The sequence below is a fragment of the Haemaphysalis longicornis genome, unplaced genomic scaffold, assembly GCF_048455015.1.
Source record: "Haemaphysalis longicornis isolate Haplotype H1 unplaced genomic scaffold, Haemaphysalis longicornis Haplotype H1 scaffold_9, whole genome shotgun sequence".
NCBI classification, from domain to species: domain Eukaryota; kingdom Metazoa; phylum Arthropoda; class Arachnida; order Ixodida; family Ixodidae; genus Haemaphysalis; species Haemaphysalis longicornis.
Genome location: NW_027526460.1, coordinates 152,149,122 through 152,166,634, shown reverse-complemented (window position 1 = coordinate 152,166,634; position 17,513 = coordinate 152,149,122). Strand labels below are relative to the sequence as shown.

Below are 17,513 nucleotides of genomic sequence, written 5' to 3'. Positions count from 1 at the left end.
ATATGGGAAAGGTTTCCACGAAAAAAAGCCGCCCGCATTTTCCCACGGGGGGAACTCCAGTAAATGCGTCGCATCTACTCGAGTCAAGCAAAGCGTCACGTCAAGCGAAAGCCAAGCAAAGACGCCCTTGACTGAATTCCGAACGCGCGCTCCGCCGCTTATATACGTTGAGGGGACTGCGTAAGCCGGTCCCAGTCGATGACGACGTTGGCGTACTTGTAAAGCGGCGTGGACTCTAGGTGTTTGAGCCAAGCGCGGATGTTGCTTCGCCGGAGAACGGCACACCGGTTATATGCGCAGCGCGCCCGAAGGAGAGGAAACCGCGGAAGAGAGAGTACTGCACATGCGCCGGCCCCAGCGCGTCTGCCGCGGCTATGACGCAACGTGCCGCGGCTATGACGCAACACAATCCAACACAATCCACTTTAATCCAATCCAATCCAAATCCAATCCAAGCCAAGCCAATCCAATCCAATCCAAGCCAATGCAATCGAATCCAATCCAATGCCCCTCGCGAGAGAGTGTTCGAATCCAATCCAATGCCCCTCGCGAGAGAGTGTTCGCTCTCGCCTCGACTCGACGCGCATGCGCAGTGAGCGTGCGGACTACGACTACGGACGTCAACGTGGGTGACATCGTGAGTTACTGAAATGCTCTGCATTTAATATGAAATTAAAATTGGTCACCGATTGGCCTTGCGTAAGTGGATGTCCAGCAAAGCTGTTGCAAATCACTACAAATGGTTATGGAGGTGGGTATGAAATGTTTATCGTCTTCTGGGCGGGCTTGTCGCTTGCGCTCGGCTTCTGTCACTATACTTGAGCACAGAGTAGCCGCACTCCTTTCTCCTATTGTTCCGTGCCGTCGCCATGATCATTGCTCAGTTCGCATTACGTGACATTTGTTCACACTGCGATGGTTCATGGGCGCCGCCATTTCGTTGTTTATGCGGTTAAGTACGTCAACTCTGGTAGGCTTAGCTTGTCCTCTTTGCTCTGCGGCTGCGCGCAACTGAAGTCGTTCCGAATGCGAATCAAAGATAAAGCGCGTACGAGCATTTCGTCAGCAGAAGCGCGTCCAAAGATGCCACTTTTCTGCAACTTCAGTAGTGTTATGAACAAAGGACCTGGTCGAAGTTACCGGCGAGGCCGTAGATGCAGCTATCTTGCTACGCTAAGTAAAATCAAAATGGCCGCCGTTGCTGCTTTGCTTGCCTCAGTGGCGGTACCCTAATACCTAATCTACTGACCTTAAGCTCCTCTGTTTTTTCAGGCAGAAAATGTTGGGTCCTGCCCAGCCTCACGCGTACGCTCGGCGCCTTTGGCAAGAACTGCTCTATTTACTAACACTAGTCCTGCCTCAAAGCCTTCAAAGATAATATGCTAACATAATATTTACCAGGAACACACAGTGGAGGGGGCCCATTGTTCACGGGCGCCCTATCATCCATAAGGCGGTTTTGATGTTTGTTTTGTGGTTTCCCTAAACGAATGCTGAGCTCTACGCTATATGCCCGACTAGCCTGACGCATTCGCTGGGAGTCTTATGCCTGGGCGCTTTGGCGTTTTTTCCCTCGGAGATTGTTTTTGCCCGAGGCGATGAAACCGTTGGGGGTAGAGATACAGCTTGTCTGTAAAAAGGGGAGATGAAAGCGGACCAACCAAACAATATAAAGCAACACAAACTGTCGCCTGCTGTCGCTTGAGCGGCGCACAACGTTCGGGGGCTTAAACCGCGCTTATCCGGTCAAATCCGCACGGTCTATATTCCTTCGAGCAAAAAAAAAAAAGAGCGGAAGTCGCCTTCTGCTTCCCGTGGGAAGTGCGCTTCTGCTAGTGGCTGCATTACACCTTCCCAGGATTTCAGCAGATATGGCCGACCTCCCCGTTTCACGGCGCTCGGTTCGCTCATATTTGATTTTCTGGGTACTGAGATGCTTCGATGCAGGTGGAGCTCATTCATATAGATTCATACTACTCCTCTGATTCAGACTTGATTTATCAAACAAGAATAATTGTCACTCCCAGAAAGTGTTTATACCATTGATTACATTTCCCATCACATATGATTTAAATTGATATGCTTTTAACATCACTTCCTCAACCCTTGGGGCGGTCTTTTATCTTTTGTATTTATCTCATCCCGATCTCAAAGAATTTGGTACACCCGCCAGAACCCATACCGGAAACACTATGTGCATGCTTCAATGAATTTATTGTTTGAGTTATTTGAAGATACCTGCGACCGTTACGATCTGCCTCGTTGCCCACCCTTTGCTGCTTGCAACACATGAGAACATTTCAATGCTTTCTCGGAATTCTGTGTTCGCATTAGCGTTTTACTTGTGAGGTAATTCTACGTGAAAATGCTAAAGTGCCCAAATGTACCCGAACAAAGCCAGTGCCAGCGTTTCTTAAGTACTACTCCCCGCTCATAACTACTGCCTCCCTTATTTTTGTAGAATAATTATTCCACAAAAATGTGGAAGGCAGTAACAAGGAGTAGAAGCGCACGCGGAAAGAGAGCTGAATTCACGATACTCGGGTGCACCAGTGATGTCTTGTCCGTGGCATTTCTTGCCTAAGAATGTGCTGAACACATTTTCAGCGCTTGCGGGTCAGCCACTGCTTTTCCGGTGAATGCGAAAATCGCCTCAGCGGAAGTAAACCGACTATTAGTAAATTTGTTAGGTTCAAGAGGCAACCACGTAGTATGTGCTGTTTGCAAATGCAACCCAGAATTGTGTAGATTGAACAAGAGGCACTAATTTTGCAGCAGTGCATTCATTTCCTCGAAGATTGGTCCCCACAAGCATGGCGTAATTGTTGCAAATATTCTAGCACTAGTGATATGATAAAACACGCAAACTAAAAAACAATGATTAGACGTTCATTGAATCCTGAGCTGTTATAAGGAAGCGCAAAAGGTGTCATCACTGCGCAACCCGAGGCACGTCAATTATATGGTGCATGAACGCCATGCACCATAGTATCGTCAGTTGCTGCTATCCCCACAAGCTCGTACCAGTGCGTGCTGGTACCGCCACATGCTTGCAAGCGTTACACTAAAAGCCACTGTGGAAGTTGGTCCCAACACTCACCTGGTCATAAAATCTGGTGAGAACGAAGCCGGGTTGTCCATGTCCGAGAACTGAGGTAGAGATCCGTGCAGCATCCAGACGCGGAAGGACAGCAGCAGGGCAAACTGCGAGCGCATTCAGTTTAGGAAAAAATGAAAGTCGAGGATGGTAGACGTGATGGAGCAGCATAAAAAAGAAATAAGAAGGAAAACCACATACCATTAAAAACCCACGTTTTGACCACAAAACTGCCGAGATTCCGGCCCGTAACAAAACAGAAATACAGCGGGCAAACAAAACAAAGCTGTTGATTTGGAAAGCTTCTATTCATCTTTGTGCATTAGTTCAAATTATCAGTAAAGGCACCTAGAGTTCACCGCAATAAAACTTAAAGGAGCAGGAACATGTGCTTTGCTAACTTGGTTACGTCCTCGCTCTTAGAGGGTGCGTCGATCTGCGTCAGAACGGACTTGTAGCGTATTTTTGTTACGGTTCATAGTAATTGTTTCGTGACCTTTGTGTGTGCCTCCATAGACACGGTCCCGTGAGTGGCATTGTCTCTTATGCCAGTTGGATAATACCTTGTGAGGCAAGCCCAACGTGCTCGAGCTCTGTGCTGCAACGGCCGGCGTTGTGCGCGCCGTACGCAGTGCTTCTTTTTTCACGTGTTCATTCAAAGTTTCTCGTATAACGCCACCACTAAAATGAATGACCACCTAAATTCAAGCGCAAAAAGCTTGTTGTGTTAGCTTATAATTGTTTAATATGCGTTGTATTTCTACCGCTCAGCCAATCGCAATGAGAGGCTCATATTACGACATAAGTAGAGTGCGACAAACTAGCTGGTCAGTCGCACGCCTATACTCGGCTTTCATCCCGCAGCCTATCTAAGTGAAGTTTGCGTTAAAATTAGTGGCATTGTTTATCTAATCAGTCGACCTCTTGAATGAACTGAACTTTCTGTCGTCATGGCCGCTTCGAGTATGTTATGTTTACGACTGACATGTTCGCCATCTCGGTACTTCGAATCAGAGGAACAGTTTGTAGGGTTGGATTTTGTGCAGTATGGGCTGGTGGCAGTAAAGATATCGCCCATGTCTTCCACCTACTAAAAATTGGGCAAGGTATAATTCTGGCTTGAAACAAGTGAGGCATGGGCCTGATCCCCCCTGTTTTCATACCTACAAAGACACTTATTCTTGAGATCTTCACTATACGTATAACCGCACCCATGTAAGCCCGCATGCCCGGGACTTCGGAGAAGGATTTGAGGATTTTATAGAACCTATTAACACAAAGCTACATCGACGATAACAGCACTTGAAAATTGAATTTCAGGACCAGTTATTAGATAAATATCCGTGAAAAAATACAGAATAGGGCAGTGCGATTCGTTTTTGCTAATTGGGATCGTCAAATTAGTATGAGAGAAAGTAAAAGTAAACTTAAATGGAAAGAGTTGACAGATCGTAGACAAAACCTCAGGTTGACATTTTTTTCATTATAACCACCATTCGAAAACTGTAATCGTTAATGAGAAGTATATTCAAACGCCATCCTACATTTCCCAAAGACGGGTCCACAGTCTTAAAGTAAATGAATTTTCCGTTAAAGGTGACGCCTTGCGGTACTCATTTTTTGTCAGATCAATACGAGAGTGGAATTATCTTCCGCGTATGATTGTATCCATTGTTTACAATAATGATTTTTACCGCGCTTTGTGTAATTAATTGTATGGTTATTTGGTCTCAAATTTTATGCTTAGTTTACGTATCCCGCTGCTATAATACCTGCAAAGGCGAAGCAGGTATCAAATAAAAATAAATAAATAAATAAATGAATAAATAAATAAATAAATAAATTCTGCTAAAAGACAACGCCTACTGAGATTTCCTGAGTGTACGTCCTACAACCAACGTGAGAGCGCATGACCTAAAACACCATGCCGTGACTTGCTCTTGGCGATTTCAGGTGACACATTTGAAAACCTATTTTTGGCCCGATCCACGTGATGTAGCGTGCCCAGGCACCATTAACCACGGTATATGTGGGGAGGTTGAAAGCCACCCAGCGTGTCAAGACAGAGTCCGAAGTGACCGGAAAAGACACAAAGTCGGTCGAACCTCAACACTGGCAACCATCAAAGCTGTTTTTCTGCCCCTAGTGCACAATTTCGCAGCATATTTTCATTCTTCATATGGAAAGCATTGGTTGGCGACTCCCCTCAGTAATCTGCCCATGCGTCCGATCCAAACACACAAAACGACGCCCCCGGTAGGTATACACAATTCTTTCGGGCGTTGATTCAAGGCCTTTTATTACTTAAAGTTGAGTTTATTACTTATTACTTATTAGTTGAGTTTGCAGAACGGAATAACCTACGCATAATGAATACCTTCTTCTGTAAACGGGAGAGTCGGAAGTGGACCTGGAGGAGCCCGAATGGGGAGCACAAAAATGAAATAGACTTCATATTATGCGATAACCCTGGCGTCGTGCAGGATGTGGAAGTGCTCGGAAGGGTAAGGTGTAGTGACCACCGTATGGTAAGATCCCGAATTAGGCTAGATTTGAGGAGGGACCGCAACAAGCTAGTACGAAAGAAGCCGATAAATGAGCTAACAGTAAGACGTAAAGTAGAACAATTCAGGATCGCGCTGCAGAACCGATATTCCGCTCTTAACGAGGAAGCCGAGTTTACGACGCAGGAAGCCAGCGACAACCTTACACGCATTATTACGGAGTGTGCAGTAGAAGTCGGGGGCACTATAGCTAGACAGGATACTGGTAAACTTTCACAGGAGACTAAAGATCTAATCAGGAAACGGCAAACCATGAGAATCTCCACCGCAGCTGACAGAATAGAACTAGCGGAGCTCTCCAAGCTAATCAATAAGCGTAAGACAGCTGACATACGGAAGTATAATATGGAGAGGATCGAATATGCTGTAAAGAACGGAGGTAGCCTGAAAGCAGTGAAGAGACGTCTTGGCGTGGGGAAAAATCAGATGTATGCACTTAAGGATAAGCAAGGCAATGTCATCACAAATAGGGATAAAATAGTCACAGTGGCCGAGGAGTTCTATAGGGATCTGTACAGTAGCCAGGACATACAGGATAATGCCGAACGAGACAGTAGTTCACAGGAGATAGACATCCCACCAGTAACGACGGAAGAAGTAAGGAAGGCTTTGAAAGAAATGAAAGGGGGCAAAGCACCTGGTGAGGATCAGATAACAGCAGACCTCTTGAAGGATGGCGGAGAAATTGTCCTTGAAAAACTGGCAAACCTGTATACGCAATGCCTAATGACCGCAATGGTACCGGAATCTTGGAAGAACGCGAACATCATCCTAATTCATAAGAAAGGCGACATGAAGGACTTGAAAAATTACCGGCCGATGAGCTTACTGTCAGTCGTCTACAAGGTATTTACCAAGGTAATCGCTAACCGAATTTCTGCAACCTTAGATTTCAGTCAACCTAAAGAACAAGCAGGGTTCCGTAAAGGTTATTCAACAATGGACCATATTCACACGATCAATCAGGTGATAGAGAAGTGCGCTGAGTATACTGAACCCCTATATATAGCCTTCATAGATTATGAGAAAGCATTTGACTCGGTCGAAACCCTAGCAGTCATTCAGGCATTACGGAACCAGGGGGTAGTTGAGCATTATGTAACAATACTAGAGGATATCTACAATGGGTCTACAGCTACGATCATCCTCCATAGGGAGAGCAGTAAAATACCTATAAGAAAGGGTGTCAGACAAGGAGACACAATCTCTCCAATGCTATTCACAGCATGTTTACAAGAAGTATTCAGAACGTTGGATTGGGAACAGGTGGGTGTAAGGGTTAATGGAGAATACCTCAGTAACCTCAGATTTGCTGATGACGTTGCCTTGCTAAGTAACTCGGGGGACGAATTGCAAAGCATGCTTTCCGCACTGGGCGAACAGAGTAGAACCGTGGGACTGAAAATTAATATGCAGAAAACTAAAGTAATGATCAATAACCTCGGGACAGCACAGCGCTTTGACATAGGTGGCGAGGCAGTGGAAGTGGTAAGCGAATATATCTACTTAGGCCAAGTTGTGACCCCAGATCTAAACCATGAGGCAGAGATAATTAGAAGGATCAGAATGGGGTGGGGTGCATATGGCAGACATTCTCAGATAATGAATAGCAGCCTACCATTGTCGCTGAAGAAGAAAGTGTATGACAGCTGCATCTTACCGGTACTCACCTACGGGGCAGAAACTTGGAGGCTCACTAAGAGGGTTCAACTTAAATTGAGAACAACTCAGCGGGCAATGGAGCGGAAAATGATAGGTGTAACATTAAGGGACAGGAAGAGAGCGGAGTGGGTCAGGGAGCAAACTGGTGTTAAGGACATATTAGTAGAAATTAAGAAGAAGAAATGGACGTGGGCAGGACATGTAATGCGAAGGCAAGATAACCGCTGGTCATTAAGGGTAACAGAGTGGATCCCTAGAGAAGGCAAGCGTTGCAGGGGGCGGCAGAAAGTTAGATGGGAAGATGAGATAAAGAAGTTTGCGGGGATAAATTGGTCACAGTTGGCACAGGACCGAGGCAATTGGAGAATAATGGGAGAGGCCTTTGCCCTGCAGTGGGCGTAGATAGGCTGGTGATGATGATGATGATAATTACTTAAAGGGTTTTCGAATAAAGGGCCCTTGGTTCCCAGGCCTTAATCTGCAAGGCAAACGTAGGTAGATGTTTATTTAAATATTTATTTGCAAATGTTTAGTAGTTACATAGCGGACTCATACGTACACGGGCTGTGATGAGCCGCTACAACAAACGGTGATCCAAACGTTTGCTGACAGTGTCAACGATTGCAGTTTACATATCAGAGAGCAGTGTACAAATATAGTGCCAACCTTCATGATACATTTCAATCTTAATAGCAATGATAGCAAATACGCGGATAGGCTTATTCGTACATAAACAAGGTTGGTAATTTGGTGCAGCAGAGAAAAGAAATAAATCACACCGGGCGTAATAAAAACAAACTTTCGTAAGTTGAGACAACGATCCGGATTCCATAAATGACCTAATCATCATTGTAACAGTGCTTTGATAATGAATATATTGTTATTATTTAAATTCTCGGTACCTCATTATTACCGGTCCTGCTGGTATCGCAAAAATTCCACAAAGGGGTAACACTTACCAAGGCCGTGAGTGTAACCAGACACGGGTCTCGAAGGCCGTTGTGCGCCGTGTCTTTAACTGTACAGAAAACGGCGGACCTGGGCAAACACACAGCACTCATTGTTAATACCCAGTTTGGTTCTTTAATACTACGCAAGTAAATATTCCTGAGTCCTATTTGTTGGTGAATAGTGAACAGCAGACTGCGCGGCTCAGCCCACACGCACGTGCTACGTCCAATGTCGTGTGTTGTAGCGCTTCAGCTCAAAAATTCTTCCCCCGAAAGTCCAAAGCAACACGGTTAGCGATGAGAAGCAAACCATCAAGCCTTTTTTTTACGCTTACCACTCCTTGTTTATAGTGTATGGTATTGACAGTCACAGTGTGTCTTTTTAAGGTCTTTTTCCTCCTTGGTATACGTATTCTTATGTAGTTTCAGGATGCGAAGGCAGCGCTCTTCTTTCTGGCTTTCCTTACGTTTGTACGAGGAAGTAAAATAGTTTTATCAAGGTTGCCCCTATTCATTTCTGAAATACGCCACATACACAACAACAAAACAAATGAAACTGGAACAACGGGCAGGTATCACTTTTCTAAATATTCTGGGAGCCCGACTTTCCTAGTTTGTCATTTTTTGTTCTATGGTTCAATACAAATTAAAAGTTACAATACTTTACATTTGTGGTTTCAGCGCTTGTCTTTGCGCCCGTTTTGAGTAGCAAGAGACAAAATGCTTTAATATGCGTATATTACAGCTGAAAGATGGCGACATCAGTTCTTTTAAAAAATACTGGAAAAAAATTGTAACGAAAGATAAAAAAGGGGGGCTCGCCGTAAGAAACGTTCTGAAGCATAGTATTCCTTCCACAAACTACATTTTCTATTTTCAGCGTGCTGCAACACAAGAAAAAGCAAACACGTTCCGACTTCTCTCAACGGCCGAGAACTCTCGGAGTGTGCTGGAATATTCATTTTATGTAGTACGCATTTGCGGTACCATCTGTTTTCCTAATTGTTGCAGAGTTTTGTACGCGGTATAATATTCGATAGTTAAAAATGAAGTTCGAGAGAGAGCGCTTTTCATTTAGATTCTGGAAAAACACCAGCATTCACACGAAACCCCAAAATGTGAGCATGTTAGAAGGACACTGGAAAAATAACCAGGTTGCACGTGTCGAGGCACGATCCTGTAATTTCTATAATTTACACCTGGCGCAAGTATATGCCGTAAAACGTTATGCGTTTAGCAGAGAAATAAATTGGAATATTAATCTCTGCATCTTCATCAAGAAGGCGTTTATTAATAACGTTCCTAAATCAAATGCTCCTGTCCCAAAAATACAATAACGAACAGAGAAGTGCAGTCCGGGCACCCCAGGGCATAAGCATTATTAAACACGGCCGCAGTGCGCAACAAATTATCATTTTTTTTCCTGGGAACGAAGTAACCACGCAGTAAATTTCTATAACTTAGAGAAAAATGCAGCTCGACGAGGAGTTCGCTTTTTTTTTCATTGTTTACACCAAGACGGTGGAAAACCTGATTGCTTCAAGCCGGGTATATGTACGTCAAGCAAATCAAAACGTGTCTTGAGAAGTCGGTTCGCATGGCCATGATTTACAGCGCCATAACGGGCCATTCCTGATCCTGCTTGGTCACACCCTGTCAATATATGATTCTAGAGATATGTAAAAAAGAAAGGGAAGTCGGCCGTTCCGTAAGAAAGGTTTTACTATATTTTACAAACACCAGAAACTAAATATAGTATATTAGAAAAGTAAAGCTATAAAAACCTCTTCGTCGGGCAAGTTTGCCCGGCCATTCAAGATACCACCACATTAAAATATAAAGTATTTAAAATAAGGAAAGACACCGGTGCTAAATTTTTAACTGATAAAGGCGATAGAAAAAGCATCCGTAATTTTCTACATAGTGCAGATTTCTTCGGAAGCTTTTCAGAATTGTTTCGGCACTGCACCGAACAAAAAATTGAACAGTGCATTCTCTGCTGAAACACTGGCCGGCCGCCCATACCCGATTACTCTCAACTGCACGTGCTTCTCTCGCTGTTAATAGCCATGGCGGGACATTGGCACGACCGTTTACCGGCATAACGTATGCTGGAACAACTTTTCACTCCAACAAACACAGTATATCTTAGGCACGCCCTGTTGTATAATGATCATTACAAGAATGAACGCAAGCAATGGCCTGCAGGGGCTGCGCAAGTAATCTCTCTTCTGGGATAAGAGCATTGTAAAAAATGCATTAGGTGAAGCAACCTAGGCCACAATTATGCTCAAAGCGCGGCATTTCTATCAGAGTCAATGTGGCCAGTTTGTTACGGTGGCAGTTGTGACTCCTGGCTGCGTAGGCACATGCTATACACTAAACGCATTGATAAAGTTACCTTTAATGATTTCTTAAGCTGTTTAGGTCTTTTTTTTACTTTCTAATTGAAAAATACTTCGGCGAAACCATGAGCATGCATAGCATTTAGATAATACGAAATCATGTTGGATATGACGCACAGCTACGTTTCTAAACATTTCGAAATGATTCAAAAATACCTACATTCACAATATATTATTCACTCGCATTGCTTCTTCAATCGCAGTCAAATGGTCATAACAGTTTATTACCGTCCTTTATGAACGCTTTACGTATACTATTCAGGAGCTTATGCGCAGCTGAGAACCTCAAAAGCGCTGCAAAATGAACCAAGTGTAATAAACATTTATGTTCTCATGTGCTCCTCAAGTGAATGCCATTTGACTGTGAGTCACAGTTGGTATTGATTGCGAAGACTTATTCTTCCATTCACGAGCAATGTCGTGGCAGGGTAATTGCTTCTGCTCTTCATAAAATGTGACCAACTTCCGAACTCGAAAACCATAGCTTGCTCTTTGGCAGCGAAAGGAATCGTTATGTATTCTTGTACTCTTCCCATACTCTAACCAAAACTACAATAAAACTTTGAACGACGCCAACACTTGTTTTTTCTGTACGGAAATTCCAATGAAACTCTCAAATCTAAATAGAACGCAGTTGCTGATCGCAAGCCCTTTCACGCGAACGGAGCCCCGCAGACGACAACCTGAAACGTAAAACAAAAAAACTGCAACAGGCAATAAGAAAGTGGTATTGAGGGACAACAAACATTCGTGCGCGCTTGCAGTTCCTGCGTTCTAGAATGTCATTGGCTGTAAAATTTTGAAGTTCACAGCCGGCGGTAGCTCAGTAAGAGTTGTGGTGTTGAGGCTGAGGGCGCGTCTGGTGCCGCCGTATTTTTATGGATGCAAAAATCAAAAAGATCTTAGGATACCCAGGTTTCCAAAAGTAAATTTCAGCTTTCCACCACAGTGGCCCTCACAGCCCGGGGTCGCAAAACACCAAAATTTGTAACACCTAATTTAAAACGATAGGATCGGCTGAGCTGTTACTTAAAAGAACGGTGAAAGTTTCTACAAAGATAACCAAGTTTCTGCCAAGACATCGGCCTCTGTAAAAATTACCTCAATATGAACAGTGCACACCGACCACCGCGAAAATTAAAAACTTGCTATCAATGTAATAATCAACGCCTAAAATTACGACAGCGTAAAAGCCTTGCCACTTCTAACAGTATTGTTGGTGAACTCTACATTCGTACAATTAGCACCGGTCTGCCATGTGCAACACTTGCAGCCAGCGGCAATGTGAGGAGAATAACGTTAGTGCGACCGTACCTTTCGCGGCGGCCATTTCCATAGTAATTTTACGTGATATTTTCTCGAGCTCAAGCTCTTAAGCGCCCGGTCCTGTGGTTTCGTGGCGCCGCAGTCCCTCGACGTAACCGAGCGAACCAAGAGGATACTGAGGACAGCGAGACTAGCGGAGGAAGAAAGCAGGGCGACAGTGTGAGGGGGACGGCTGTATGCCGAGGCCACGCAAGAACTGTGGACGGAACACCGCGCCTTGACATCTAGTCGCGCCCGAGAAAGGACACGAAAAACCATGCACCCATGAAAGCACCAAAGCCCAGAACACTCTGCGTGCTGCGCGTGCATCGGTCCTTCGTCGCCCTCAATGTTGCGTGGCTCATCCGAACCATGTGGCGTTTGCGCGAAAAATTCAAACACGATTCAAACATGACCGACGGCGGCGACGCGCTGTGTGATAACGCCACAGTAACGCACACCGTCGCGCTGATTACGCGATCACTTCCTGAGATACAGAAGCAGTGCACCGTGACCGAGAAGACTGCAGTTCACGCTGCGCTCAAATTTCGCATGCGGGAGTATCGTAATCGTCAATCTTTTTCTAAAACAAAGCTTTCTACCTCTACCAGTGAACAGTTTCTTCGCGTGCGGATGAAGAAACTCCCAACCATACTAAATAAAACTGCTGGCTCCGCCAGGGATCGAGCCTGGGCCCGTAAAGAAGCGGAGCCAGAGCCCGTCGTCTTAGCGACTAAGCTACGCCCACTGGTGTAGACGGGGACACAGACGCTGGTTTTGATTCAGTGACTGAGGAGGAGAGGGCGCTTTGGAGGCGATGCATGGAACAGTAGTGACAGGGAGGCAGTGTAGCCGCGTGTGCCACCCATTTCCTCACCCTTCGAAAGACGCTCCTCTCCGTTTTCGCCCTGTCGACGCACGGCAGACGCTGCTGCGTTCGGGATGCCGCCCCCGGGAATACCATGTAAACGCTGCAGAATCTCTGGTTTCACTCTTTTTAGAGCCACGTGTGCGAATTCAAGTGACGTTGCATGGGCAATTGTTGTGGGTTTCGTTTACATCTTTGCTTTCCAAACACCTTCACAGCGTGGATTTGAGCCAATTTTTTTTGGAAATGATAATCATTGGAAATCCCCTGAGAAGGTCGTACGCTTTGACGTGTCTTTCTCGTTCCGATCAAGTGCTGCTACGATCACGGCGAATGGTGGGGTCTTTCGTGTTCCGAGCAAGTGTTGCCACGATTAAGGTGAACGCTGGAGTTTTTTGGAGACCAATCTTGGCCAATCTCCCTAAGTGGGTGTGCTTGGCTTGACATACGTGCGCCGAGGACGCTGGGCGGTCGTCGCTAGGCACGCACACACAAGCGCTAGGAATTTTCATGGTTTTGTTAACTGCCAGGCCATCGCCGCGAGGCCCGCACTCACGTGCGCGCTGAGCAATTTCTTTGTATTTTCCACTGCGCACACAAAAAATTGCGTTTTGCTAAACTGCGTTGCTGTAAAATATTCAATAAAGCATGAATAGAAATCGTATGTAGCACGTATGGTTGTCATGTGGAACGTTGGTTAATACCTTGCTGGGTATTCTTTCTTTATGTTGCAACCGGAGGGCTTAACCGGAGAAACGAAACGGGGCAGACATGTTTGGCTCACACATGACCACGACTGTGCACTTGTACTTAAATATGCGCTGCCGAAGACCAGACATCCGTCCTCGTAGTCCTTTTGCGTTCCATTGCATAACGAAGGAATTACGAAGTCTCTCTTCCACTAACGTTGTACTGGTTTGTTGCGCCTTAAAACTCACTGAATTGCCTCAATGACCGGCTCTAACGCATCTAGAACCTGCACCACAATTCTGCCAGATTGCCTCTGGAGAGCAGCGATAAGCTTTCGCATAGTGCTTAGCTGATTTTCAAGCCTGCGGAAGACTTTCTCATTGGCGAGCCTCTCTTCATCGCTGTGCTTGTTATGTGGGCCTTTCACTTCAATTGCTCACTTGTTTGCAAGAAGCCCTTTGTGCCAAGGGAGGCCAGTCATCTACGGGTACAGTTCCATCTGCAATGTCTGCGCGCAGAGGAGGTGGTCATGGTTCCTCCTGTGTCAACACTTGTGGAGGTGGCACCAATGGTGGCGCCGGTGTGGCTTGCAATTCATTGGGGCGAGAAATACTGCGATGTTGTCGACGTCTCCGAGGGGAGTTTCGAGGACGTCGCCGAACGGACGCTGCAGCCTTCTCTGGGTGGTGTTATCTCTCACCATAGTGCACAGAACTCGACGCTCATACATCATTTTGGCCATTCATTGAAAGTTGGCCTGTAAGGGCTTGAACAGTTTGCAGACTTGAGAGTGCCTTTTCATCTCCCGCGGCCATGCGCATTAAAACACCGCTTGCATGCTACGGCATTCTTACAAGCAGCACTGAAATTACCTAGCTTCTGAAGTTATGGCATTCAAGGGGCCGTGGCACATACGGACGCACATGATGTCGCACGTAGCCTACCTTCACAGACGCTGGCAGCGAATCGCACTGAAACACCACCTTCACGCACCGCGAGCGGCCGATGCGATGAATGTCCAGGATGCGCACCGTTGACGAAAGGAGCTGCACTAGGTCACTGTTGTTTATCTCCAGGTCTACATCAAAGATGATACCATTCGTTGTTTCCTTCCAATTTACCAAAAAAGAACGTACCTGGATGTTTCGTAATCCTGTGATGGCCTTCAATGTGTATACGATGCCGTCCGTGGTCGCGTCAACCTTGAGAACGTTCATTGGGCATTGCTCCGCATTTCTTTAACTTTTTTAGCCGCAACCCGGCCAAAAACCTTTGTCAGATCCTGACGGTTCACCATATTTACGTTATCGCTCTTCTTGACGGGTGCATAACCAAACATGAAGACCTTCTGAGCAGTGGTCTTTGCGGCTGTCGTCTCACTTGTCGTTGAGGTCCGGCGGAATTCCCTTTTCAAAACCCATCCCTTGGAGGGCAACTCTCCCTCAGACACGATGGTGCAACTGCACTGGAAGGCGAACTCTATGCAATCAATGGTGCCCTTAATCATATTTGCTACGACCTCAATACCCCACCACCAGCTAAAATACGAATTCTAACGGACTCGTTCGAAGCAATTCAAGAACTTCGCAAGCCACTCTCCCTCAACCCGCTCGGCAACTTTATAATCTTACACAAAGAACTCTTTAAAAGCCACAACGTGCACATCAGAATTGACTGGATTCTAGGCCACGAGGAGACCGGCCCAGGGAACCAGTCCGCCCACGAGGCGGCACAGGAGTGTCTGAACTTTACGCCTCCACTGGTTCCCCTTTCAGCCTCCACACCCACTCCTCCAGCCCTCCTACTTCTCCGACTAAAGAAACCTAAAAGACAACGTTACCAACAGGTTACACCCCCTGGGTATCTTGCCAACATTGTCTCCTGTAGCAGATCCGAGGAAGTATTCATTAACAAGCTGTGCGCGGATGCCGCCTACACTCCTCACATTACCCAGAAATGGACAAGATGCCCCAACACGCACCCACGATGCCCCTACTGCAACACTGACGTCAAATCAGATCTTCACCAGCTAGTGTAGACGTGCCCACCCTTTGCCAAACATCGCCCAGAGAGTTTAACAAACATTAATCCCGACACCCTACCACATGAAGCACATACTGGATTAGACGCATTTTTATTACGAACAATTGCCGCTTTTGCAGTTATGAGTGGTCTGGCGCGAGTAGTCTAACTGGGGCCGACCCCGGTGAAGACTTCCAGGCCCCCATAACACGAAGCCCCTCTTTGAATACGGACCTTGATTAGTAATCCCCTTCCTTCCATCCCTCTCCCCACTCTACGGCAAACGCCCTCCTTGCTCCAATAAAAAGACTCAATCAATCAATCAAATGACGCCCTGTGACGACGATGAATTCGCTATCCTAGTCCATTTCCTCAGTTATGGACGCTTCCGACTATTCGTAGCAGCCATGAGGATTCCAAGTTGTCGGCTCCCGACAACGCACACGACACCGACCGTTGTACAGGGTTTGGGGGACTGGGAGGGGGGGGTGGCGGGGGTCATTACCCCGATCCTAGAGGATACCGTGTTGATAAAACAGTTATTAAGAAAACTTGCGAGAAACCTAGAGAGCGCAAGAAACATGAATTTCCTTCTGCTTCTGCTTCTTGTCTTTCCTTTCGTAAACAACGTGAACGCGAGGCAAACCTGCCACCCAAAATCGCATCACTCGCTTCGCCGAGGGCAAGATAACAGTTTTCTATAACATACCTTTATTGCGGCCAGGACTCTACATTGGCCACACTGGCCGCTGCCTTAGCGGTGGAGCACAGTGTATCGGCCAGAGCTGTCACGGCTTCACTACACCGAACTGACCGTCACCCCTATGCACACGCTCTCCTGCTTTAGAGGTGACACTGGCCCTGCCCAACTGTGCAGCGCACACAAAAATAAAAATTTATGGAGCTTTACTTCTTTATTCTTAGCATGGCAAGCGCTTTTCAGGCACCCACTCTATTGCCCCCACGAGTAAAGAAAAATTATTCACAGAGGAATTTGTCAGCCACGCGTGTGTATTACCCTTCTCATTTATTGTAAAGTGTGTATTCTCTCATGTAATAATGTCAGTGAAGACTGCCGTTCGCCTCTTCTGCATTTCTAGTCCTTTGTCTTCCCCTGTGGCTGTTATGCTGTCAAAAGTGAGCAAACGACTACCACAAATTTAATGACTTATTATTTATTAACGTCCGTGTCCCTTGCTAACCGGCTAGGAGAGGTTGCTGAATGTTCATATAGGCCTGGCTTACTTTGTTTATCAGAAACGTTCTTACCTAAGCTACGCTAATCCCGTTGGTATTTCAAGATTCACAATAGGTGACGTTATAGAAGGTAGTGCTAAAACGTGCACGGAGTGGCGATACCCGTTGGCACCCTGTAGGGGTCTTATGTTTTAATAAAGTACTTCTGGCGCTGCAAAAGATATGTTATTTTACACAAAAAAAAACAATCTGCTTATAGAGACCGACTTGTAAAACAGCATTGTTCAGCTCGAAATGTTATCCTTGCACGCGTTTATTTTAGTTTTCGATGAAAGAAAAAATGCCTTTCTTCATTTAGAAAATCAAACACTTGTCTCGCTTCCCAAAAGACTCCAGACTATATATTGTTTGCCTAGCCACGGTAATTTTTACAAAGCTTCGCTTAAGCTGTGCTTGTGCAAACACTGAAACTCCGAATTTAAGTCAGAGCTCCAAGCACAAAAAGCCCGTCGTAATAGCTTTGCTTTCCTCGCACGGAAAGACCTCTTCGGAACGAAAAAAGGTGAACATCAGAAATAAAATACGCACGACATTTTTCTTGCTCGACATGCTTTCTCCTGCTTCGACCGTGTCGCGCATTACGGAAACGCAAAACAGGAAGAGAAAAATCTCGTCACGAGAATTAATCAAGTTCTCTTCACTGTTTGCTCTGCGCGAACCGAGGGGCGTGTTTTTTTTTTTTTTTAAATCAGC

The 17,513-nt window shown here is 45.8% G+C and overlaps 1 protein-coding gene across 1 annotated transcript in view; it reads right to left on the bottom strand.

The window, feature by feature from the left end:
- Positions 1-17,513, bottom strand: part of LOC144151660 (protein O-mannosyl-transferase TMTC1-like) — a 112,719-nt gene that overhangs the window by 23,206 nt on the left and 72,000 nt on the right. The window contains exons 5-6 of the mRNA XM_077682778.1: positions 8,283-8,361; positions 3,101-3,204 (exon numbers count right to left, since the gene is read on the bottom strand). Of these exons, the coding sequence (XP_077538904.1) occupies positions 3,101-3,204; positions 8,283-8,361 (183 nt within the window). The remainder of the gene's footprint in view (positions 1-3,100; positions 3,205-8,282; positions 8,362-17,513) is intronic.